General features: G+C 42.0%; 4 protein-coding genes across 7 annotated transcripts; 1 reads left to right on the top strand and 3 right to left on the bottom strand.

Annotated features, from left to right (window-relative positions):
• Nucleotides 1-38: 38 nt before the first annotated feature.
• On the bottom strand, nucleotides 39-6,981 carry sytl1 (synaptotagmin-like 1). Of its 4 annotated transcripts, none has more exons than XM_034546006.1 (16): nucleotides 6,757-6,972; nucleotides 6,456-6,550; nucleotides 5,729-5,855; nucleotides 4,464-4,615; nucleotides 4,240-4,354; nucleotides 4,101-4,158; nucleotides 3,983-4,019; nucleotides 3,859-3,899; nucleotides 3,330-3,446; nucleotides 2,965-3,131; nucleotides 2,766-2,868; nucleotides 2,373-2,534; nucleotides 1,963-2,041; nucleotides 1,782-1,881; nucleotides 1,266-1,471; nucleotides 39-446 (listed from the first exon to the last, which is right to left on the bottom strand). In XM_034546006.1, exons 3-16 carry the CDS (start codon nucleotides 5,851-5,853, stop codon nucleotides 304-306), a joined length of 1,605 nt encoding a protein of 534 aa, XP_034401897.1. In that variant the 5' UTR covers nucleotides 5,854-5,855; nucleotides 6,456-6,550; nucleotides 6,757-6,972; the 3' UTR covers nucleotides 39-303. The 4 variants fall into 4 exon arrangements, with proteins under 4 accessions (XP_034401897.1, XP_034401900.1, XP_034401899.1 ...); XM_034546009.1 differs by having other exon boundaries at nucleotides 82-446; nucleotides 5,722-5,855; nucleotides 6,757-6,981; XM_034546008.1 differs by lacking the exon at nucleotides 3,859-3,899 and having other exon boundaries at nucleotides 82-446; nucleotides 3,330-3,442; nucleotides 6,757-6,959.
• Nucleotides 6,982-9,034: 2,053 nt separating this feature from the next.
• cd164l2 (CD164 sialomucin-like 2) lies at nucleotides 9,035-10,641 on the bottom strand. The gene is made up of 6 exons (XM_034545462.1): nucleotides 10,563-10,641; nucleotides 10,085-10,171; nucleotides 9,671-9,763; nucleotides 9,559-9,588; nucleotides 9,177-9,336; nucleotides 9,035-9,056 (listed from the first exon to the last, which is right to left on the bottom strand). Exons 1-6 carry the CDS (start codon nucleotides 10,639-10,641, stop codon nucleotides 9,035-9,037), a joined length of 471 nt encoding a protein of 156 aa, XP_034401353.1.
• Nucleotides 10,642-15,170: 4,529 nt separating this feature from the next.
• gpr186 (G protein-coupled receptor 186) lies at nucleotides 15,171-16,172 on the top strand. The gene has a single exon (XM_034545981.1). It carries the CDS (start codon nucleotides 15,171-15,173, stop codon nucleotides 16,170-16,172), a length of 1,002 nt encoding a protein of 333 aa, XP_034401872.1.
• A 1,099-nt stretch (nucleotides 16,173-17,271) lies between these two features.
• Nucleotides 17,272-24,190, bottom strand: wasf2 (WASP family member 2). The gene is made up of 9 exons (XM_034545517.1): nucleotides 24,051-24,190; nucleotides 22,487-22,650; nucleotides 22,169-22,303; nucleotides 21,828-21,981; nucleotides 20,857-20,974; nucleotides 20,444-20,565; nucleotides 19,693-19,851; nucleotides 18,952-19,409; nucleotides 17,272-18,687 (listed from the first exon to the last, which is right to left on the bottom strand). Exons 2-9 carry the CDS (start codon nucleotides 22,617-22,619, stop codon nucleotides 18,530-18,532), a joined length of 1,437 nt encoding a protein of 478 aa, XP_034401408.1. The 5' UTR covers nucleotides 22,620-22,650; nucleotides 24,051-24,190; the 3' UTR covers nucleotides 17,272-18,529.
• Nucleotides 24,191-24,315: the final 125 nt, after the last annotated feature.

Genomic DNA, 24,315 nt, shown 5'->3' with positions numbered 1-24,315 from the left:
CATTGAAGAATAACACTGTGTGATTCATCAGTTCAGGTTTCATATTTTATTGATAAACTACAATGGATTACAACACCTTTGTCAAGACAACCAAAAACATACAAATAAAACATAAAATAATTCTGATCAACGGCATTAATTCCCAATACTGCACCACTACGACTTCTGTTTGTGTGTTTGTGTGTATTGTGTATATGAAAAACAGAAAGAGTTGACAAAGAGGTTAAATGTGCTGATGCTGTCCTTTCAGTCCCAACGATTATTTGAACGAGTGTTTGTATGCAAGGTGGGTTTGTTTCTGAGTCACTCAGGCCGCTGTGCAAGGTTAGTTCTGATTGATAGCATTGCTTCAACCCAGTGGTTTGGCTTTTCGATCATGGAGGTCCACACAGTGACCTCCTCTTCTGTGGAGTCCATCCAGCTGACAGCCTCCCCATAACTCTGACCTGCCATTTAAAAACACACCATTATTCATTATTTAAGTTGAAGAGATTACCACAGAAATCCTCACCGCAATCCACACACCAATGAATGGTGCACCTCTTAATATTCAGCAATATGTGGATATTTAGCAATACACGGTAACACTGGTAACCTAGAAATGACCCCGCTCTGATGACAAGACCATCTGAAATGCCTGAAATGCCAACTGGAAAAAATGCAATGCAATGTGAAGCACTGGATGGGGATACTGTCACCACCAGACCACTCCAAAAAGACCCCTGTAGAAGAAGCATGAGATGTCAAGGGACCCATGAGATAGCATTGATTCTCTAATGACTGCTCAGGAGATGCTCAAGCTTTATTCATGACCTTACACACCTTTAGTTGTACTGAGTCGACAGTCACGTATTGACTTATAGAAGACAGCCCAAGATAAACATGAGTGAGTTCATTTAAAAAGCACCGGAACTGAGAGTGACTTGATAAGAGGTAAGATAAGAGTCTCCGTAGAGACCAGGCTCCACAAGGACCACAGTACAGGAGAACAAACACTGTCCCTAATCACCAATACTTTCAGAACAAGGTAAAGAAAGGAACATTGTTCCCCTATCTGGTTGCTTATTGTATCATCCGTCCCAGAATGCTTCACTGAAACTGGAAAGAGCCTCAACAAATGGGTGAAAATGTTCTTTTGTATGTGTACTCATACTGAAACCAGCAAAAACACACACACACATGGTATCAATATTTGCATAAAAACAGGATCTGTGTGATTTTGAGCATGAGTCAATGTGAATGTCATTTAGTGTGAAGACACCCACCAGTTCCACAGCTCAGACGAATCCCTCCTAGGACGTGCGACTTTAACCCCTCGCGCTGCCAGACAGTCAGCTCAGCGCATGCCTCCCTCAGGTCGCTGGAGTGGAAGCCATCATAGACCATGGTATGGTTGAAGGTAGGGCTGAAGGAGCGCTTCACCACCCGCGTCTTCTGGCCGCTTTGCCGACTGGCATCTGGGAGTATATAGCTTGAGGTGTAGATAAGGATTAGGAGACAATAAATTCAGATTTGAACCAGGATTCAGTTATGTATTGACATTGTGAGTATATATATATATATATATTTGAACACACAACATCATACTATGCAGACTATAATGTTGTGTGTTAAAACCTTTAATTTACACAGTAAATAAATAGTCATAAATATGCATGTGAAGGTGGAGATTTCAAACTTATGAATGAGTATACATCAATATTTTTCTACAAATTAAACGGCTATAAAACTGCCAGGATAGATAACTGATTATCAGGAAACATGTTGCAGAGCTGACACACCTTCTGACAAAGGAGTCTATCGCCCCCCCTTTGTTGGTCAGGAGGCCTTGAGCCTCCCGAAGCCAGATGTGAAGCTCTCCTGTCAGAGGCAGTCCACCACCTTAAAACACACATAATGTATGAGACACACGTGATTACGGTGGGACATGACTTTCATCTATTATGTATGTGCTCTGCTCACCCTCAAATCCGTCCGGGATGAACTTAATAGAGAGCAAGATGAGCCCACGGCTGCTAATGGAGTCTGGATTCAAATGAATCTGTAATGGGGGTGAGAAAAGAGAACACGACACAGGAAGCGAGAGAAAGAAAAAGCCAGGGAGAGGGAGGCAGACGTGTGGAAGCAGGAAAAGATTAAGGTTACATAAAAACGTCGTTGAAATTCACAGCATGTCTTCCTCTCCCTTCAGCTCCTCCAGACACAAAAGACACTCCTTGTACTCTGTCTCTGACAAAGCTGCCAAACTGCACTACTAAACAAATATAGACAAGTAAATATAATATTTAATATTATTTAGATAATAAGTATTCATGCTCACATGCTAATTGATTTTACATAACTGTATTTGAAGGCAAATAATGTATCCCTACCCGTGGCTGCAGGTCCTGCCACAGTGGCAGAGAGCACGTCCAGTCCCAGAGGCCCAGAGACACCTCCACCTCCCCCAGGAACACGTTTCTGCTCAGGGGCTCAGCGTGCCACACTGACAGATTCAAGGTCCGGCTCCGCAGCTCTCCAATCCGCACTTTATACTACAACATCAGGGCCAGAATCAGGCAGGCCGCACATGAAAGGAGCATATACTCTGCCACCATAAGCTACAACATGTAAACTTAAACTCTGGTAATTTTTTGATGCGTCTTGGTTACTGGAGAAATAAAAGACTGCTGTGCATGTTGGAGGACACTTGGAAGAGAGGCAGAGGGACAGATGGGAGATGGTGATGATGATAATGATAATGTATAAATGAGAGAGTGTCTCACTCGGAGCGTCTGATCATAGACTGGGTTTAGTGTGTTCTTCTTCACTGCAGTTTTCTTCTTACTGTGATTCGACTTGTCCGGCAAGAGATAGGTTTTAACGTATCTGTGAAAAAAACGCACACACATGTACCTTTATGCCTGGTTCTGTATGTGACGTTGTTGCTGCAAGGTGCACATTCACACATTCACCGTCACTTACGGGTCAGAGCGATTCTTGCGTGCTGAAGCGATTTCCTCACAGCGATACACTTTGACGTGCAGCTCCTCCTTCTGGGTGTCGTAAACCAATGAGAATTGGATACGGCCCCTCACCTCCACCGTTCCAAAATCGCCTGAGCTGAACAGACTCATCATGCTTCCACTGAGCTGTAACACACGCAGAACAGAGATCAGATCCTACGACATTGTCTGCAGCTGAGTCATCCTGCTTCGCTAGATAGCCAATTAATGAAATGTGTTTGTGCGTGCGTGTGTGTGCGCGTGCGTGTGTGCGTGCGGGTGTGTGTGTGTGTGGGTGTGTGCGTGCGTGCGTGCGTGCGTGCGTGTGTGCGTGCGTGTGTGTACCGTGTAGCCCGATTGAAGGCTGCCGGTGGAGCTGCTGGTTTTCAGAGACGCTTGTTCCAGCTCTGTCATGCAGCTGCTCAGAGACTCGGTGTCCCCGTTGTGACTGGTGAAGTCTTCCTAAACACACATGCACACACACACACACACGCACACACACACACACACACACACACACACACACACACACACACACACACACACACACACACACACACACACACACACACATTATTCTCAGATACAGCATCACTAATGATCATCCTGCCTCTGTGGCCCTACTGATGCCCCCCTGAAGGTTTCTTTCCTTTTTTCCCTGTGAAAGGGTTTTTTCTATTTGTTGGGGAGTTCCTGATCCGATGTGAGGTCCTGGGACAGGGATGTCATATCTGTACATATTGTAAAGCCCTCTGAGGCAAATTTGTGATATTGGGCTATATAAAATAAACTGAATTGAATTGAATCATCAACCAATCCATCAACAACAAAAAAGGCGAAAGGTGCGATTTATTTAGACATTAATAAAATTCACCTCAGGTTCCTCTGAGTGGCCATTACTTCTCCTGTCGCACTCTATGAGACAAATGCATTGAGAATGACTTCATAATGACACTCAGAGAGAGACAAAAATGACACTGAGCGACACACTTTCATACCTTTGGATGAAGAGAAACTATTTATATGCTGGAGACCCTGGAATTGAAGATGATTATTCATAATTAGATGATTTGTATTTCAAGTATTGAATAAGGAAAGAAACATGCACACACAGACCTGTACCACAGGAATGTTTGTTCTGGGTGTGGGTACAGGTTTAAAACTTCCTTGACTCCTGAAAAACAAAATAAGATATTGGAAAACGCAGCTCCACACAAAACAAAAGTGAGACGATTCTTCTGTGACAGACGCTAACCCTCCACTCTCCTCGTCTTTGCTGTCCTCCAGTCTTCTCTCTGCCTCAGGAGAATTGCTACTGCTGTTGGAGGTTTCCTCTCTCTCTCCATTGAATAGTCCAGCCAGGGGCACATCTGTTACCATGGCAACACACACAGAACCATCAATGGGATGTCCCTATAACAGCAAGAAAACAGCTCCAAAGTCCTGTGATAGTAACAACTGCATTAACTGAAAACTGACCTCTGTTCTTGGTCTTCCTGTGGCGCATGGTGGCGTGGACGAGCGTGGAGCCCGACGTCTGGTTGTGATGGCGTTTGCTGCGCTCGTCGTCGAACCATGATCCTGACAGGACGCGCAAACGTGCTGGATCTGTCTCTGTCTCCTGGAGGACCCTGCAGCGTTGAAGTGGGGCCAAGTTAAAAAGAAAACAAACCGGAACTATGTGAAAGTCAGTTGATGTCGGCCCACAACAAAAACTAAACAGTCACTGTCGTCACTTGTGTCATGCAAATGTATTCAATGTTTAAAAGACAAAGACATGTCCATTCTACTAATTTAAAAACAAACACTAAATTATGCTTGGAAAGTTTATATTTACATGAACAACATGTACACTTTTCTTTGATACATTTGACATCCTGATAGAAGAGCTGAAACAATTAGTCAATTAATCCATTTTGCAGAAGGTTTCTTGGAAACAATTGTGATTCATAAACAGATTAATTGTATAAGTCAATTCTCAAGCAAAAATGCAAAGTATTCTGTAGTTTTAGCTCAAATGTGAGCCTTTGTTCCATATCACTGACTCTAGGAAATTGTGATGAGACTAAATAATGAATCGATTCATAAACCAAAAAACTTGAATACAGTAATACAATTTTGTTGCCAGCTGAGGCCCCAATTTGAAGATTAATCTACACAATCATCACAAACATCAGACAAGAAGTTGATTGTTAGACCGTATTAACTTAATCAGAGATATGGGGCTCTCTGAACTTGTGCTGGTGACCAGTGATCAATAACATTTCCCAGATGCAGGAGCTGCTTGGCTCCGTAGGCAGAATACATTTTACTGTGTAGTTCTTTGACTTCCCTCACTGAGGCAAGGCTGAATTCCCAACCAGGCAAAGCGGACAGCTGCCCCTGAGCCCCAGACCCCTGAGAGCCCTCAAAAGCCCTGCAGGTTCACAGGGTTACAACTGATTTGTGGTCATTTGACTAACTGGTCGTTTGCAACCAAGACCCTTGACTCATATTGAACAGGTTCCCTGTATCAAAACCTCCATTATTTCAGCAGATTTTGAGCTTACTTTTTCAACTTTAAACTACAACATACAGACAGCAGATGAATTAGAGGAACTCATGAATAAATGTTGTGAAATTATATTTATATTTATTTGATTTAGGTAGTTTTATTTTATTTGTATTTCTCACCTGTCTGTATTTTAGAGACTAAATAACTGGACAAAACTAGCACCTAAAAAGGATAAACAGTCACCTCTGACCTTACACGTCCTTCATCAAGATGACGCAAATCCAAGTCCCGCTGTAAGACCTGCAGGATGGTGGAGTGCTCCTCTTCTGTCAGGTGGCTCAAGTCAAGAGAAGAGTCAACCCGCTCCTCCTCCATCCCTGAGTGAGAGGCAAAACCACAAACCTTAAACAACCAGACATTCATCTAATCACATTTTAAATATGCTATATATTATAGTTAAGTCAATATATGGTCTTGCTGCAGATAATTATGGCTTGTATATTGGAACATTTTGCTTGCTATTAGTGCTTCCCAACCTGTTTGTCACATGACCCCTTCTCAGACTGTTTAATTTGAATAAGTATTGAGGCCTCATGAGGTGAAAGTGTTTCTTGATCCCTCAAGTTTATCTTGTGCCTCCACATTGTTACTCAATACACTTTGAAATCATGACCCCCGTAGTTCTTGTGTCTCAGTGGGGAAGGACACATGCTATGTCAGGTAGACTATTTATGTATGCTTCAATCTTTCATCTGCTCTTGCTCTAAGTGCTCTCTACTGTAGACTCTCTAACATACTAAAATTACAAAAGGCATGAAAATGAATTTTAATAACATTATTTAAACAGTCTATCTGCTTTGACACTGAGGATAATTATGTTTAAAATGAGGAGGAGGAAAGTAAACTTCTATTATGAAATTAACTAACTTGCTGCACCACAATATAATAATGTTGGCCACTGCCCTGAGACAAGTTACCTCAAAGTAATTAACGCATGCGCAAAACGATCCTCCTTGTGAGTTTGGCAAACAGGATATTATGGAAGTGCAACACAGCTTTCACAACGTAAAACCTAAACAAACACAAAAGGAATACAATTATAATACCAGTGTGTAGTTGATGTCATACGGTGTAGGTTTTTTCTCATAATAACAATAATGTATGTTCTCTTCTACAATAATTAAATAGTTGCTGTGATAATTAAATATTATTGAAGTTTCTGGTCATGATCATTTACATGAACTTTCCCTTAAGAAAGAAAAGCAGCAGTTTCCTCACCATGAACAGCGCGAGAGAGAAGACACCTGTCGCCTCTCCTTTTGGACCAAAGGTTACGCGCTCCCGTCTCGCTTCGAGTAAATACACACAAAGACAACTCAAGCCAACACGGTTCTACCTTACGTGAGAGCCTCTGACACTTGCATCTGTGAAAAGTTAAGTGCGCAAGAGTTGTCCAGAGTGCGTTGCGTGTCGAGGTGAGTGCGCAGAGTAAACGGAGTGAACACGCCCTGGTGAGTTACTCCGCACGCAGGCTGCAGTCAGCTGGGAGGCGAGCATGAGGCGGAACAAACGGAATCTACTCAGAGGGAGAGTAGCCTACACTGTGTGCGCGTGTGTGTTTTAGATTTATGGATTGATACAGTGTGTTTGTTTGATGCTATGACACACACGCACACACACATACACACATACACACACACACACACACACGGATGTTTTAGCAAATGGCAGGGTGGAGGTGGGAAGTCGTGTTCCTCCTGGTCGCTGTCCACACCTGTTTAACACACATTTGGCTGAATACTAAAGCTGCTGCTGCTGCACCTAGGCTTACTATAGTGTAGCCTACTACACACATGTACACATGTGCAAACATCAAGATCGATGCTTGTTTTAAAGGGAGTATAGCCAGCAGCACATGAGTCCTGCCTAAACTTGAATGTGTCATGTGTGTGTTTCCTTTCTGTCATTGGAAATGTGTTGTGTGTGTTGGGGGAGGGTGCATTCAAAGTGTGAAAGACTTGTATTCAGTCCTGTCCTTTGTCAACAAACTTGGCTGATAGCCACACACTGCCCAGTTGGGAAACCTTTTTGTGTGAGTTTATTCAAGCCTGCTTAGGTCCTGGCTCAGACGGCGCTTGGTGCATCCAACCAGCCATCCCACTGCTCCCCTAAAGGCCTCCACCGGGGCTCTGTCCCTGCTGCATGCTGGGATCCTTACGACACTCATAATTAATAGGTGATTTGTATTGCAGATACTGAGTATGTCTCTGGTTGCACCCAGATTGCAGCAGAATCAGTTCACTCACTCTGTATACTGTATACAGTCTCTTACAACAATTATACCAACTCCTCATTTGAATGCCAGTAAGCACACACACACAAAGAAACAAGTATTTATTCTTAGTTTATTCTGGTTGCCAGCATTTTTAAGCATTTTCATACTAATGGCATCACAAAACAAATCAAGTTCATTTAAAACTTAACCAGCATTACAAATAAACAGGGTCACATCTCTTTTAACTGTTATTAAAGGGTTAAAGCTGCTATGTATATGATATAAACATGAGCATATTAAAGGGTTAAAGCTGCTATTTATATGATATACACATAAGCATACAAAACAGAAATTTCCTAATTTATAAAAAAAAGATTCTGAGCTATTGAAAAATCAAAACAAAAACACTCACAAATCAAAGGAGAAGTGCTAAAGCTATTTTGCAAGTAGACATTCAGTTCCTACTACTATTGCTTGGATGATTGAGTATACATTTTCCCAAAGAGATGTTTCCATAGGGTCCCCAGATAAATTATTTAACTCACTGCAAGTATATATATAAAAGATATAATATACATCAATTTTACAATTTTGGTTTCAATAAAACACTAGAAAGTTATGCAGCTCCACATGAAACACAGATGTCCTCTGAGATGATGGACAAAGTCATTCAGAGTCTCATTTTGGTCTATTTTAGGATAAAAAAGTCTAAGTGACCTTGACTGTGATGACCTTGTCTGACCTACTGTATTTAGACAGTTAAAACCGCTCACTGTATACAGCGAGTTGCTTGTTGTTTGTAACAGGACAAACAATCAATGTTCTTATGGTGGATTTAGTCACAAAGGTGATTCGCTAAGAAAATTAGAGCCTTTTTGTTTCTCATTTCTCTGATTGTATTATTACAGCCAAAATGTCCCTAGAATATAAATAATATACAAACACAGTGAACACATGCACAGACACTCATTACACAATGTGTAATATTCTGAGAAAAAGTGTCCTCTTAAAAACACACCCATCCCCCAGGGGTACACATGGGGACTAAACAAATTAATGACAGGGCCTCGGGGAAAAAAACACTCTTGTTGTCAGGACTCGATGCGTCACTGCTCCGCCGTCCTCAAGATTCGCCTGTTTGCCCTTCATACATCTTGTCTTCATTGTGGCTGCTCTCTGTATGAAGATAGGCATCATTTGGATTTGGACAGATGGTGTTTGTGATCAGAATCAAAATACAATCTATAGACTGGAATCACGCTGTACATTGGATGCTGTTGATCACTCCTGCCACCAGAGGCTGCTGTTGCACCAACAGACGGTCACTTAACTCAGTGACACAGTTGCATTTACGTGCACATACTTAAACTAATACAGTCATGCTAAATTCTCTGTTCTCTCACACCTACGTGGACAAACTCACATGGGGTCGTAGCTGCTCTGCTCTTTGGATTTGAGGAAGCGCATGGCAAAAAAGCCGCCTGCCTGCACACACAGCACGAGTATGATGCCTCCGATGAAACTGGACATGTCAAACTTGGCCTGGGAGAACTCTGGGGACGATTTTGTGTTACTTCCATCACCTGGAGGAAAAGAAACAGAGGAGGATGATGGCTTTACGGTGAAACTACATGAAAGCAGTGTGTGGTGCTGGGAAAAGACGAGCATGTAGGCTTTTTTTCTTATTTGGTGGAATTGAAGTTGTCTTGTGGAACATTTTACTGAGCTCATATAGGAATAATAAATGTCTGACGCAAGAGAGAGGGCAGGGGGTGAGAGTGGATGATGGTGTCGATACAATTTACCTGAGTCACCTTCTCCCTCAGTCTCTACAACTGGGAAATAAAAAAGATGAAAAGAGTTACTGAGGTTGCAGATAAAGAAGTTGGGGTAATTCTGGAATGTATTGTTCGCTACCTGAGCACAATTCAGACACTCTAGTCCAGCTACAATTCTTGCCATTGTCTTCCAAGTTGCCCTCATCAGTCAAACACATGCCTGTATCATTACCTTAACGAGAGAGAACAAGCATTTTTTTAGTATGTGTGTGTGTGTGCGTGCGTGTGTGTGTGCATGTGTGCGGGAGTGTGTGTGTGTGTGCTTGTATCATTTGTACGTTCCTGACATACTAAATAATTCAGCCATCTTGTACAAACCAGGGATGCTTATGTTACAGCAGCTTTGATGATTGAATTTCCATCAGATGTCAGGGGTGTGTGCGTCTGTGTGTGAGTCTGTGTGTGTGTGTGTGTGTGTGTGTGTGTGTGTGTGTGTGTGTGCGTGTGTGTGTGTGTGTGTGTGTGTGTGTGTGTGTGAGTATGCACGCATCACCATTTGGACAAAGCCTCCAGACACAGCCTGTCAGGTTGAGCATGGAGTCGCCAACGCACAGGTCACATGACTCGGCTTGAGAACAATCTGTTGGCAATCAAATGGAAGTGTCACTCAAACCAGTTAAGTAGCCGATGCACAATTATCTTCCCACAGACTCATTTTAACAGCTTTATTATTGTAAGACGTCCCGCCAGTTTGAACAATGTCACAATAGGCAAAAGCTAAATTGCCATGTAATGCCAAAGAAAAGATAGCCGATTCTCCTTCATCTCACACATTTTTACTTATTGTGAGAAATATTGGAGAATAGGCTATCCTCACAGTTAATAAGAGCAGATGTTATCAGGGAAAGACTCTTGAAGGAGATCAAATGGTGGCAACAAGAAACCAGGAGGATACACAGGTTTCTGACAAGACCAAATACACTGAGATGGTCACACAGTAACACAATAAAGACATGTGGATGGACCCATACCTGACTGTGAGAACACAGAGGGAACCACTGCTAGAAGCAGCAGTGTGGAGAAGAGGACCTTCGTCACCAACTGTTGCATCCTGACAGCCACAGATCACCAACACCTGCAACTGACAGCTGAAGATGTCTGGTGCTTGGAGAGGAATTATTATCAACAAAAATAAATTCAATAAAAATATCTTCTGTAAGTCCGCAAAAAGCTATCCAATGTATAGATATGGCTCCTGGCTGGGACACAGAGAGAAAGACAGGAGACACAGAGATCTGTGTAACATGAGCATGACCCAAACCTGGTTTCCTGGCAACCAATTGGCCCACCTCAACCCTCCTGAAATACACACCTGTTTGGAGGGAGTGACACCTGTTTACTTCGGCTGGCACACACACACACACACACACACTTGCGTTCACACATGTCCTTACAAACAGATAAATAATGGTGGGATAAATGTGAACAATAAATGCACATAGGAACAAATAATTTGCAATCAATTAACTTTTGTGGCTCTTTATCTTTATATATATCTTCTGTATCTTTACCCTTATTTAGTATTTTCATTTCACACTACTCACATTCTCAGACAGAATGTTCTAAGATAGTAGGTCCAAACCTGGTGGTCCGGGACTCGTCAAGTGGCCCCAAGAGAAATCTAAAGGGACACAAGATCAATTAAGAGATACAGGGAGACAGAAAAAGACAGTCATGGTGGTCGTTAGGGGATCAAATTTAAATCAGTTCAATCCTCTGAGCACCACAAATGTGTCAACCAAAGATGTGAAATATATCCGTGTGGACCATAGTGCACCACCTACCATGGCTAAAGTATATCCCTGATACACAACATTATATTTTATCTGATGTTTTTCAGTGATTCAGTCAGGACCGCTACATTTATACTCAGTGTGAATGCTTTCAAAACGCACACTGACTTTGGCATGCGACTACGTACAGTAGACAGCCTGTGCGTCAGTATCCAGCATCACCTCAAATGTGTCATTGGCATGTGATGAAGTGCTGCTCTCGCACTTGTCCCTCAATCAATATTTGACTTGACAAACAACTCAGACAAGATACTCAATAATTACTAATATACTTTTGCCTATAAGCACAAATGTGACAAGAGCTAAATCTGACAAATCTGACAAGATCACAACCAATTGGATCACAAATTAATAGTGACAACCAAGACATTATCTGAATATACAGCATGTGGACCCAAGACGGAAGGTCTGAACGGCTATTATTGATATTGACTGATAAAATGGTGACATGGAAATAAGACAACAAAAGGGTGACTCAGTCTGCCCTATAAGCTTGATAGCTCCCAGCTATACCCCTGTATACAGGTGTGCAAATGCACCAGTACAAAAAAGTACAAGCCCTCTAAACTGCAAAGTGTTGCTTTGTGATCTATGTGCACTGAGTCAGAGCCTGGCCGCCAGCCCTCAAAAGAATCACGACACAGTTTGTAGCTTTAAGCAATGAATTCCACCATCACCTCCTCCACTCACACCGACGTAGCTCATCCCCTCCCACATCTCATATGCTCTCTCACACATTTTCTGGATACATCTGTGCAGCGCTACAGGGTGGCTGTTTTGTGTGTCGACATGCTAAAAAAAACACAAAGGGATATTCCGCATCCCTGTTGAGCACGATCTCCTCCTCCGCTGATGCTCCCACTGCTGGCAAAAAAAAAACTGGCACACAAGCGTCAGAATTGCGAATAATGCTGCAATTTAAAGCCAATAGTGGCAAAATGATAGGTAAGTATTAGGATGAATACACATATAACAATAAAAGACATTACTGCAAGGACATACCATGGGAATCCACCACAATGTTGTTTATACATGAAAATCGCAAATAATAAAATAAATAATATTACATCCAATATTCCCTATTTAAGTTATAACATATCATTTTTTTGTATGATATCATCAAATGTACCATGAAATTGGACATGCAGGAAAGTAGGTCCTCAGGTAAAAAAAAAACAGCTGTAATGTTGGAGAAATTTAGAGTTGCTCGACATTTTGAAGGTGAGAAGTGTTGCACATCAGTTCCTTTAAATGACGTAGGCGGTTTGTGTTGGCAGGAAGTGGGTCCTAATATGGCTCGAGAAGGACGAGATTCCCCGAGCATTGATATGCGCGACCACGCAGACAACCGTTCAGACCATCCTGCAGCACCCACGCTCACTATCAAACCGGGGAAGCCTTGAATCCCCTGCTGCTGTCAAGATACTGTAGATAGGCACGATGGCCTGTGTTAGGATGCTCAAATATAAAGATAAATCAATACTATAGACAACAATCACAGTTACATTACATTATTTAAGGGATATTATTTCATTATTATTTGAATTATTATTACTATACTAACCTAATAATGTACAATTATGTATTGTATAATTGTACATTATGAGGTTACGATAATAATAATAATATATACTAGATATATATATATATATATATGTTTTGTTTTTTAATGAGGCGTTTATTCAAGTCTTTGATCAGTTTTGAAGCTGCCCATCTCTGTGTACAAACTTGTAGCCTACACAAATAATAATCATACAAATAATATGGAACGGGGGCAATTTGGTCCTTGTTGGTTCAATTAGGTGGCTATAGTTTTCCGTTGAAGTGTCAACTACATGATTATTGTTGCTCTGCAAGACATCTCCACATGACTCATCCTGATGCGTTTCAGCACCGTGGACAGCGCCGGTCCTGCGCTCTGCAGCTCCACACCTCTGAGCCCTGCCCAACTCAAAACAATATCGTCTCATTCAATCAGGCCCTTGGGTCTTATTGAGAAAACCTGTGTGTTTGTACGGGGGGAGGTGGTCTATCGGTGGTCATTATTTACAAGAAATGAGAGCAAGAGTGAACCGCAGTGGGAGGGGCGAAAGAGTTGCCGCATTTTTCTGAATGAAATTACTCCCTTTACACCCCCTCCCTATACTCCCTGCATCCTCAATGTCGCGAGCTCATTGGTCGAACTTTCCAGTCAATGACGTCAGACAGGCTCTCATGTGGATGAGTCCGCGCGCAAGAGCACCCATTCTGCCTCCCATGAGCAGATGAGAGATTGAAGAAAAGGAGATGCAACAGACGCCAAGTGATAATTTGGCGCAACTCTGATGAAGACAGGAGCACGGCGCGGTGTCACACACAAGGACTCTCATCTTTATTAAGACTGGTACCGAGCATCCCTGCGAACAGCGTCACCTCATCCCCATCTCTTGGCTTGGATCTTGTAAGCGGAGAGAGCACATCTGTTTAACTCTTGCAAGGGAATCACACAATCGCGTTAATAAGGTAAGATGAATGATCTATTATGTGCACGTGTCCGTGCGATACGTGTGTATGTCTGCGTGTGTCGGGGACATCCTCTGTGGCGCAATGACTCTATTATACAACAGGGTCTTCCGCACCGGGCAGTAGGATATACCTCCGATAATGCCTTTAAACCTGTATATCTTTTATAAGCCCCAAATAAATTGTCTTAAATTATCCTTAATGTTTACACGTATGGTGTGCAGTACAGTTTGACATGTGCTAAAGAACAAGCAGATACCATACCAGAGAGCGCAGGCATCTTAACCTTCTAACGGGCGAATTCTTTAAATAGCCAAATTAACCGCACGAGCTCTCTCTCTCTCTTTAATGAAGCATACATGTAGAATCTGTCGGAGGTCTGCACGTGCACACATGATGTTCCACTAGGGACACCACACCGGGTGTACTTGAACATAATGTTTGGACATTAACACGAGAACTTCACTGTATTCAGACAGATTTTATGTTAACCAGCCACATCATGATATTCAAGATGTTTGATGCTCCAGGAGAACAATCAAAGGGTGAACGCCAGTAAATGCAAGGATTCACAGTGAAGTGCTAAAAAAACAGCCTAATTATGCATCCTTTTGGTAACTCTGTCTATCAATTGGAATTGAGCCTTCATATTGATTGACTATTACTTGCGTGACTTCTTAGGAGCCAGCAAGTTATATTACTATACAAAATATATATATTTGAGATCATTACAAAAAACATTTGCAGACTGAAAAACAATTAAGTGCAATTTAAAAAGAAAATCCTAATTCCTAATTCCTAACTCCTAATCTCTATGTTGTATTTGTTTGTGTTCTTTAATATTTTGTATTGCAGTGTAGTTTAATAATATTATTATTATCATCATTATTATTATTATCATCTTTGTAGCTCATCCAGGGACAAGATGGTTTTAGGCTATAAATTAGTTTAACTGGAAATAAAATCATATAGCGTATTAGGTTTGTCAGCGATTTCTATAGGCTACCACTTAAAGCACTCATAGTGATAGTCTATTATTATATAGCTCAGCTGCTTTAGATTACAAGAGTATGACATCTTATAGTCTCCATTAGCACATTAAGTCTTCTTCTGCTCTGCCGGATACCACATGTTGCCTCCAGCAGCTTCAGAATGAAAACACAGCTTCTGGTCAAGGAAAGGCTGTTTAATGGAAAGATGGGGACGCTAATGGCCCATTAGAGCTAATGCCAACATCTCTCTTTTTCCTACCTCTTAGGTTGTTTGTGTGACTGCTAAAAAGCCATGACCCTGAACGCCTCTGAGTTAGGCTGGGATGAGTCCTCAGGTGCAGACCCCTTCTCCCCTCTGGACCAACTGGACCAACTGGACAGCTCATCTACATATGAAGTCCCGCCCCTCACAGTGTGGGGAGTGGCTCTGTGTGTATCAGGAACTCTAATCGCTACTGAAAATGCAGTAGTTGTCACCACCATCCTGGCCACCCCATCTCTTCGTGCACCTGTTTTCCTGCTGCTTGCCAGCCTCGGATTGGCCGATCTCCTTGCAGGTGTTGCTTTGATCTTGCACTTTCTCTTCCTGTTCTGCGTAGAGCCCAGTGATTGGTCAGAATTGCTGACATCAGGACTGCTGGTAACATCCCTAACAGCCTCTCTATGTAGCCTGATGGGTGTTGCTTTGGACAGATACCTGTCATTAAGCCACGCCCTCACCTATGGCTCAAGCCAATCCCGTCACAGAGCCGCTGTCCTCCTGCTGCTGGTCTGGTTGTGCGCATGTGTCATTGGGGCGGGCCCTGCATTGGGATGGCACTGTCTGGGAGAGCCAAACTCCTGTTCTGTAGTGCGACCTCTGACCCGGACATACCTATCATTGCTGTGTGGTGGATTCCTGGTGGTTGTCATGGTAACCCTGCAATTGTACGCTGGGATCTGTCAAGTGGCAAGGCGGCATGCCCACGCCATCGCTACCCAGAGGCACTTCCTTCCTGCCAACCACTCATATGCAAGCAAACACAGCAGTGGAAGGGGCTTCTCGCGGTTGATCCTGATCCTCAGTGTGTTTGTGGGCTGCTGGATGCCTTTCTCCCTCTGGGGGCTGCTAGGAGATGCATCCAGCCCTCCTCTGTACACTTATGCCACCTTGGTGCCGGCGGCGGGCAGCTCACTGCTGAATCCGATACTCTACAGTCTAAGAAACAAAGACATTCGAAAGGTGCTGCTCCAGGCCTGCTGCCCGCACAGATGCACACAAAACACACACATACACTACCCTGTTGATGTGTAGACTGCCAAACCTCGCCAGACTCAAACCACCACACAATCTATGCCAGACATATCACTGTTTGTGTGCCAAGATACACACATAGCTGCATTGACTATCATCCAGATCCAGTACATGAAGTCTCACACACACGCACACACAGACAGATAGACAGACACACACACACTCCCACACACAAGAAGCACTTCTCCGGGAGATGAAGTCCCTCTGCAAATCAGAATGTTCTGAACCGTCCTGGCTGGTAGCCATTTTGGGACTAAACATACTGTCTTTTGTGTACTTTGTGCCTCATCCTCAGTCAATTGTAGCTCCACTGGATCCCTGAAACAATCAAAAAAGACGCTCTATATAACCCCACTCATAGAAAGTGGATTTAATCACCATTGGCACTTTAATAAGGGGAGGAAGGGATGGATTTTAAATGGAGGCCTATCGCAGTGTAATGAAATGTGATCCAAAGCCCAATTTTATTTACTTGAATGTCGGGAAACACAATGTTCTAGATCTTTGAGATTCTATTTTGCACATGCTGTTAAAGGCAGATTGGAGGTACTGACCATATGTTCATGTTGCACAGCCTTTTTGAAATGAATGAATATTTTATATCGATGAATAATAAATATGCTTTTTTTCTCTACTGGGCGATGTCAGCACTCTTCTCTTTACTGCTGCAGAGGCTTTTAGTATGTTTGTCTTTCTCTATCTCTCACTCTTTAACTCGATTAGGCAGACTGCTGCTCTCTATTCCTGCATCCTAAATTATTTGGTGACTAAAGCAACATTCCACATTATTACCGTCACTCTGCATCCCTTTAAAACCTACAAAGCAGTCTTGGTATGAGGATAAAGTGATTATGTAAGAGGATTTTCTCTTCCCCTACTCAATTTTAGAACCTTAATCCAATTGATTAATTTCCTCACACCATACACAGTCGGCACTGAGCACTGTGAAAAGGTGTCCACCACTGATATGAAGAAGATGAGTCATGGATAAAGCACGAGGAGGCGGATGCCAATGCTTGACATGTTTGGAAACTTTGTTATGCAACACATCGCAGTATACACATTATTCAATCTCACAGAAAAGAGATCCAAACAATCATTGTAATTCACTCTCTTTATTGAAATAACTATAAATCATATGGAAATTTAAGGCAGGAGAAGCTTTGGCAAAGCATGCTGTATGATTTGAACACAGGCAGATTTAAAATAAAAAGGCACTTAACAAATATGTGGTCCACACTAAAGTAAGTTCCACATTTGATCCATCATCACAGCTGATCATATTTTTGGAAGAAGCTGATCTGTGGCCAGTGTGGATAAGCAACATAAAACTGCACTGATGCTAAAATGCAGTATAAAAAAGGCACTTCTCAGGCAGCTGGCCAAATGCTGCCTGAGTCTACACACAGAGTAGTGATTAAAGCACCAGAGCCTAGTTGATCCCCATAAAAAGTAAAACAAGGAAATCTGCAGGAAGAAATGCATCACAGAGCTCAAACACAACACAAAATGAATCATATTTGTGTTAAACGTCTACATATGTTCAGTATGGCGATCTCATCAAACACCTCAGGTGTCTGCCATGAGCCAATGCTTACCCATCACGCTGATTAGATAATTAATGAGTTTGTTTCTAAACTACAACCATGTTTCATCCACAAGTGAATTGTTCCCACAACAACCACAGAAAGAAAAAAAGAGAACTCAAAAGTGAGGAACGGAAAAGTGATTAAAAAAGATCCCTGCTTTAAAGGGATATGAAAGGATTGCATAATTATCTTTAGATATGATTCAATATGTTACATAAACTTTACATGTACTTTATCATATAATCTATGAGTGAGAATGTTTTGACGTCAACCTTTTATGTCTTTCTACTGAGCACATACAGATACTGTGCTCCCTCTCTATTATCCTTTGGCATAATATACTAAAGCAGATGAAATCAGACATTGAAAGGCACCCGGTTCTAATAGACACTGAGATAAAGACAGAGTTGATCTGTTTACACAGAGACTCAGCAGTGTGTCACGTCATATGACACGCACATCAATAACAGCAGTGTGTCATTCAATGAAAGCAAATGGGGAAACAACCAGGCACACTCACGCTCCGACTTTATACTTTTGCACTGATCGGAATAATGTTGGATAAATAAAATATTTGGTTCAAGGAATGTGATTAGTAACGGGTCACTTGACATACAATATGTGCATAACACACACTCTGACACGCACAGAACAAGGACCTCTGCTTCACTGGTACTTAAGAATGGGATTTGAATGGAAACACAAGGATGTCGTTTCAGGCTGAGGAAAGAAACAGAGGTGGCTGTGAATGTGAAAAGGGAATGACTATTACTCGGACCACTCTTCATCGTCAAACTCTGAGGAGTCATCCTCGCTGTCGCTGCACTCTACAGCAATGCGACGGGACAGGATGGCAGCCACATCATTGCCAAAGTGATCCCTCTTCTCCTGCTCCCGCTGTGCCTCCGTTTTACGTAGGTTGAAACCTAAAAAGGTGTTAGTGAGAACAGTTACAGTGAGTGTGTGCACACCTCACAACAGCAATTTTATTCTTCATGTATGTAGGCCACTTTCAGGACAAATTAGCTCGCAGTAAAAGCACATTTTAAAGTATATTTCATACCTAAGCAGTGGTGGAAAATGTAATTAGTTACCTTATATTTAGGCAAAAGTAAAAATACTTTGTTACAAGCAAAACTTTGAGAATTGTATTATAAATCCATTCTATATTGTTTCCTGTGGTGTCTTACCTTGTCGGATGGCCTGCAGCAGGTCAGTGCGAGCATCATCAGCAGGTTCTGGCTCAGGTTTTGGAGCAGCACCGGAGGGAGGACGGGGAGCAGAGTGGTCAAAAGATGAGGGAGGTGGGCCAGGGGGAGGTGGAGGAGGAGGAGGTGGAGGACCATCACCACCTGCAGGCATAGGTGGTGGTGGAGGAGGCGGAACAGTGGACATAGAAGGTGGAGGGGGGGGAGCAGGTGGGGAGGGATATGCAGAGGAAGAGGAGAACGGAGGAGGGGAAGGAGCGCTGTCGAAGCCTGGGGGAGGTGGTGGAGCCCCATAGCCAGAGGATGGAGGAGGGGGAGGAGGTGCAGGGGGAGGGGCGAGGTTGGGTCGAGAGTTGGAAGGGGGAGAGGCCATGGGGGGATCAGGAGGTGGGTGGTTTGGACTCTTCGGGGTTGGAACTCCATATCCTCCGTCATTATACCTGAAAGTGAGTTAAAGATTGAGTAAAAGCCAAAATGAACCCTTCATTTGCCTACAATCAACCTTCAATTTCTTTGCAGCTGCAATCTCAGCAGCTCATTAAAGAAGAGGCTGAAAGTGAACAATAGGTTTTAAATTTATTTTGCTATTGTTGAACACTATAATTGTAAGAGGATGTGTTTAGGACTGCAGTACAATTGTACTAGTATTTGTGTAACTGTACATTCAGCACATGTTGGCAGGGGAGGCAGGATGTGTGGGCTTATGTTCAAGATGGTACTTACGCCATGTCTGGAGGTGGAGGAGGCAGGAAGTCATCAGTGCTAGGCGGAGAGAGAGGGGAGCCGGGTTCATAAGCGTAGGAGCTGGTACTCATCTCGAGGCCTTCAGAATTGAAGCCATCTCCAGATCCAATACTTCCATTTAGGCCCTCAGAAGAATTCCTTCAAACAAATTTAAGACATGTCATCTTGATTCTCTGAAACCTTGACATGGAAAGGACTGTGGTAATAATAGCATTTACAGAACTTAACAGAAGTTGTGGATCTATTTGGAGTATATAGCACACACAAATAGTGACACGGAAACGTGTGGTGATTAGTTCACACAGCTATTTAAATAGCACAACGTATAGTTAGTTACACAACAGTAAGACTTGTCTTTAAAACAGATTATTGTTCATGTGATCTGTGTTTTTTATTAATTTGATAAGAATGCACTGACAAATATAAAACCTAGAGTAGAAAAACACTATGGCCTGCTGTGACTCATACATTTGTTTACTGCAATTTGCCATTGACAGCCAACTTTACACCCAACCCCCTGAGAACATTTTCAGACAGGACATACCAACCATATCACTGTGTACAGATTGGTTGATAAGACAGGAGAGAGTGGAATTTACCATGAAAGTGCCCATTCTGTACTTTAACTGTGTCAACTTGAGAGAACAACTGCATTCATCAAGTAACCATTCTTTACTTATTGCTGGACCACATAGACTTCCCAATCACTTAACAGACTCTCACAACTTACATCAAATCATTCTTTGGCACCACAAACTCCTCCCCCATCTTTCGGCGTTCCCATTCATCCTTCCTGGTCTTGATCTTTCGCGGATTGAGTGTCCGCTGGTTAAGATGGTCTTTCTTCTCCTTCTACTCAGAAAGGAAAGAGTGAAAAAGAGTCACAGAGGGTTGGATGCAAATGCTTTTACTTGGTGTGACCTATGATGTCCACTCATTCCAACCAAATCGCTGTCATGTTACTTGTTTTGTGTGTATGCACATATAATATGTCACTTTATTTTCATTGTAGGCATAAAAGGCAACTTTCAGTGATACCAGCCACGGGAGAACAAGACAATAAGCTACAAACAAAAATGAGATCATAAATACTAAAAAGGCGTTGCACAACAAGTTAGATATGAGGAAGTCTGTGTGTCTCACTCGGTGTTTGCGTCTCTCCTTCATGATGTCCTTGGTGTCCTGCAGCATCTTCTCCTTCCACAGTTCAAAGAAGTAGGAGGGATCAGTGTAAAACTTCAGGGCCTCCTTCCCATCATCCCTGTAAACAACAGTTTTACAAACATAGTTACATTTGGGTCTCAGATACACTCTAGGTTATTTTGTGTAAACACATACATAGCACACAGTGTCTGCTAACATATCTTTAGCTTCCTTATGCATCAGTACAAGCCATAATAACACTTCCCCTTTTAAACCCAACAAAAGAAACTCTCACCACATTCAGACCAGTCACACAGAGTCTTTGTAACATAATTGTACAAGCTTACACACTCGCTCTGCTTATCATTGATGAGAATGCTTTAGTTACTGATTATATAGACTTAACCTGCAGCCCCAGAGCTGCTTTGATTTAGTATATTTAGTAGTATACTTACACAAAAAAAACATTTATATCTATATAAATACAATTATGTCTAACTGAATTGTTTGCTGGTTGGTTACACAAGTTGCCATCAAAACAAATCAAAAACTGCCTGAACACCAAACTTGGTCCAAATAAATTTATCTTTCACATGTTGACACACTAATATACACTAAAAAAGAGAACTGCATCAGCATGATGAATCTCAAGGATCATGCAAAAGAGGATTACATGCCTCCCGTGAAACGTACAAGCTAATTTTACATTTTCATGATATCTAGTATCATAAAAAATGTCATTCAAATTTTTTCATTTAAAAAAAAAAAAATAATAATAATATTCCACCTTCTTTTTGAGACCCAGGCAACAGTATGCCATAGAGGGTTAATGCATATTCATCAGAGAGAGGTGAATTTAAATAATGTCATGACAAAATATAGCATGCATGTATATAATATTCCATGCATGTTATGTTCCAACGAATGAACATAAGCCATGGAGGTGCATCTGTGAGTCTGCTGAGCCCTACCGGTATTGGCTGAGGTAGTTGAGTGGTGGGGGCGGATTACAGGTTATGTAGGTTTCCTGTACAGGCATTGGCAGAGATGGCCTGGTGAACAGCTGCTGGTCCTGGGTCAGACTGCTGCGGAAGGCCTTACGGGTAGTGATGGCCTGCAGAGAGACTGCGAGAGAAACAGATAGATGAAATGTTATTGAATATTCATTGTGCTCAAGGGAAAGGGGTTTTAATATGGAAGCTGTGTGAGTCAGTGTACAAAATGTTACACTATATGTTATATTTAGCCGTATTCAAAATAATGAACTATTACACTAACATCAGTAGTAATAGAAACATGTGGGAGTACTTACCCTCCTCTTCTTTGGGGTCCAGCTGGGTGACTTTAACCTGCAGACGATCCACTCGATCTCCCAGTGTATTAACTCTCAGCGTAAATGCTTTAGCCTGGATAAACAGCTCCCCGAACACATCCTCTGCATATTTGCCTATGCAGACACATTATTTCTCGATTATAGTATTTGTCTCACGCATAAGAAATAAATGCATTTTCATAAATCCATTAAAATAAAACCTTTCATAAGTACACACAGGTCATGTACATGTTCACGTGTCATTAACCATTCACATAATATTGTATGACACATAAACACAAAACAGCCAACACTCACTGAGGCTGCCGAGCTGACGGATGATGTTGGCCAGGCTGATATTGGTGACACATTCCAGTTCACTGCGGATGTTGGAAGGGATGGTCTGGCGACACACATACCGCGGCTCTATATTCCTCGTAACCAGAGGCATGGTGGGATGTTGTGGGTAGAGGGCCCCAACCCTGATGAGGAAGAGGAGGTGAGTCATTTGAGGCAAAGACATATAACATGAAGGGATCAAAAGAGCACTGAAATGTATTGATATCTATTACATACAGCTGTGACACTTAGAAGTCTAAATTATACCTTTTTTAAAATTTCAATTAGTCTATTCGCAAATATTTAATCAACGACCATTTTGATAATAGATCACTTTAAATAATCTCAGAAATGTAAACCACGGGTTTATGAAAATGAGATAAAATTGACAAAGCAATTAATCATAACATAATCAACAGATTACCTGATACTAAAACATGTGTTCCTTACATCAGTAAATGAGTCACATGCTCATGTGATCAAGATACACATGTATAAATAAACCCTGAGCCAGACAGAGCGAAAGCAGAAGCAGACCTAAAGCCATGTCACCCAGAAACCACCCTGTATCCACCAAGTGTATGCAAGACCAGATAATTGATATATATATATATATATATATATATATATATATATATATATATATATATATATATAGATAGATAGATAGATAGATAGATAGATAGATAGAGAGAGAGAGAGAGAGAGAGATGCACTCATGAATGCTACATATAAAGTTATGTCAATGCACAATGAGTTCTTTAGTTTGAAGTTTGTCTCTGTCAGGATGCCATGATGTCCTCTTTTCCCCCGTGGAGTAATGACTTCTGCACAATTATGCTTATAGACATGTCAATATTAAATCAGTCAGTGTGTGTTTGCGTGTGTGAGAAAGTAAACTCCCCACATAATGAAGTAAGTTAACTTATGAAATATGTTAAGATGACAACTCTCATAGGTACTCAAAGCAATGCAGTGACTGCAGACTCCCCCTGCTACCAAGGCAGTGGAGGCAGGCAGAATGGAGCTTACTGTAAGTAAGAATGCTGAGGCCATGCTACAAATGTCATCAATAGGTGGATTAAAGTCTGCACTTTTCTTTAGGTGGACATGCACATTTTTAATTGTACTTTGAAACAGAGCATAACGTAACTATATTTCATTGAAAAGTGGAACTTGTTACATTTGTATCCAGTTGACACAACGTCGCTCTGTGAGGTTATTGTTATGTTCGGCAGTAACGTCAACCGCTCTCTGTCAAATAGACACACTGAATGATACACGTTTCACCAATGAACTAACCGTCTTGGATAAACTCTAAACGTGTTTCCAAGATATGCAATAATAAGAAAGCGAATCAGTCGGAACCGCTACGCTGTCACGTACACATTAGCTAAATGGGCTACAGTGTGACATGGGATCTCGGCCTTGTCAAAGCAGGAAGTAACTTGTCGGCGCCTTCTATATCGGAGAAGCTGACATCTAGAATCTATTTACAGCTTTTACATCATGAAAACCACACGGACTAAATACATTTACTTACCGTAAATGGCAACTGGAGAATCTCTCTTACGTATACAGTGTGGTTGTTATCCTGTGTCCAGATTTCCACATGAAATGTTCGGCGGTACAGTACACAGACGAGCCCAACAGATTTCTAAAGTCCCGGGATTGTGAACTTCTGATTGGTCGACCGACTGTGTTTCTCACAGCCGATTGGCCACTGCGCCTGTCACATGATTTAGCTGAAAACAGGATGTGGAGATTTCAACGTAAATAGCGCAACTCCACCCTGACTAGTGGCAAAC

The sequence above is a fragment of the Cyclopterus lumpus genome, chromosome 11 (assembly GCF_009769545.1).
Source record: "Cyclopterus lumpus isolate fCycLum1 chromosome 11, fCycLum1.pri, whole genome shotgun sequence".
In the NCBI taxonomy this organism is placed as follows: Eukaryota; Metazoa; Chordata; class Actinopteri; order Perciformes; family Cyclopteridae; genus Cyclopterus; species Cyclopterus lumpus.
This window is presented reverse-complemented; position numbering and strand designations above follow the sequence as displayed.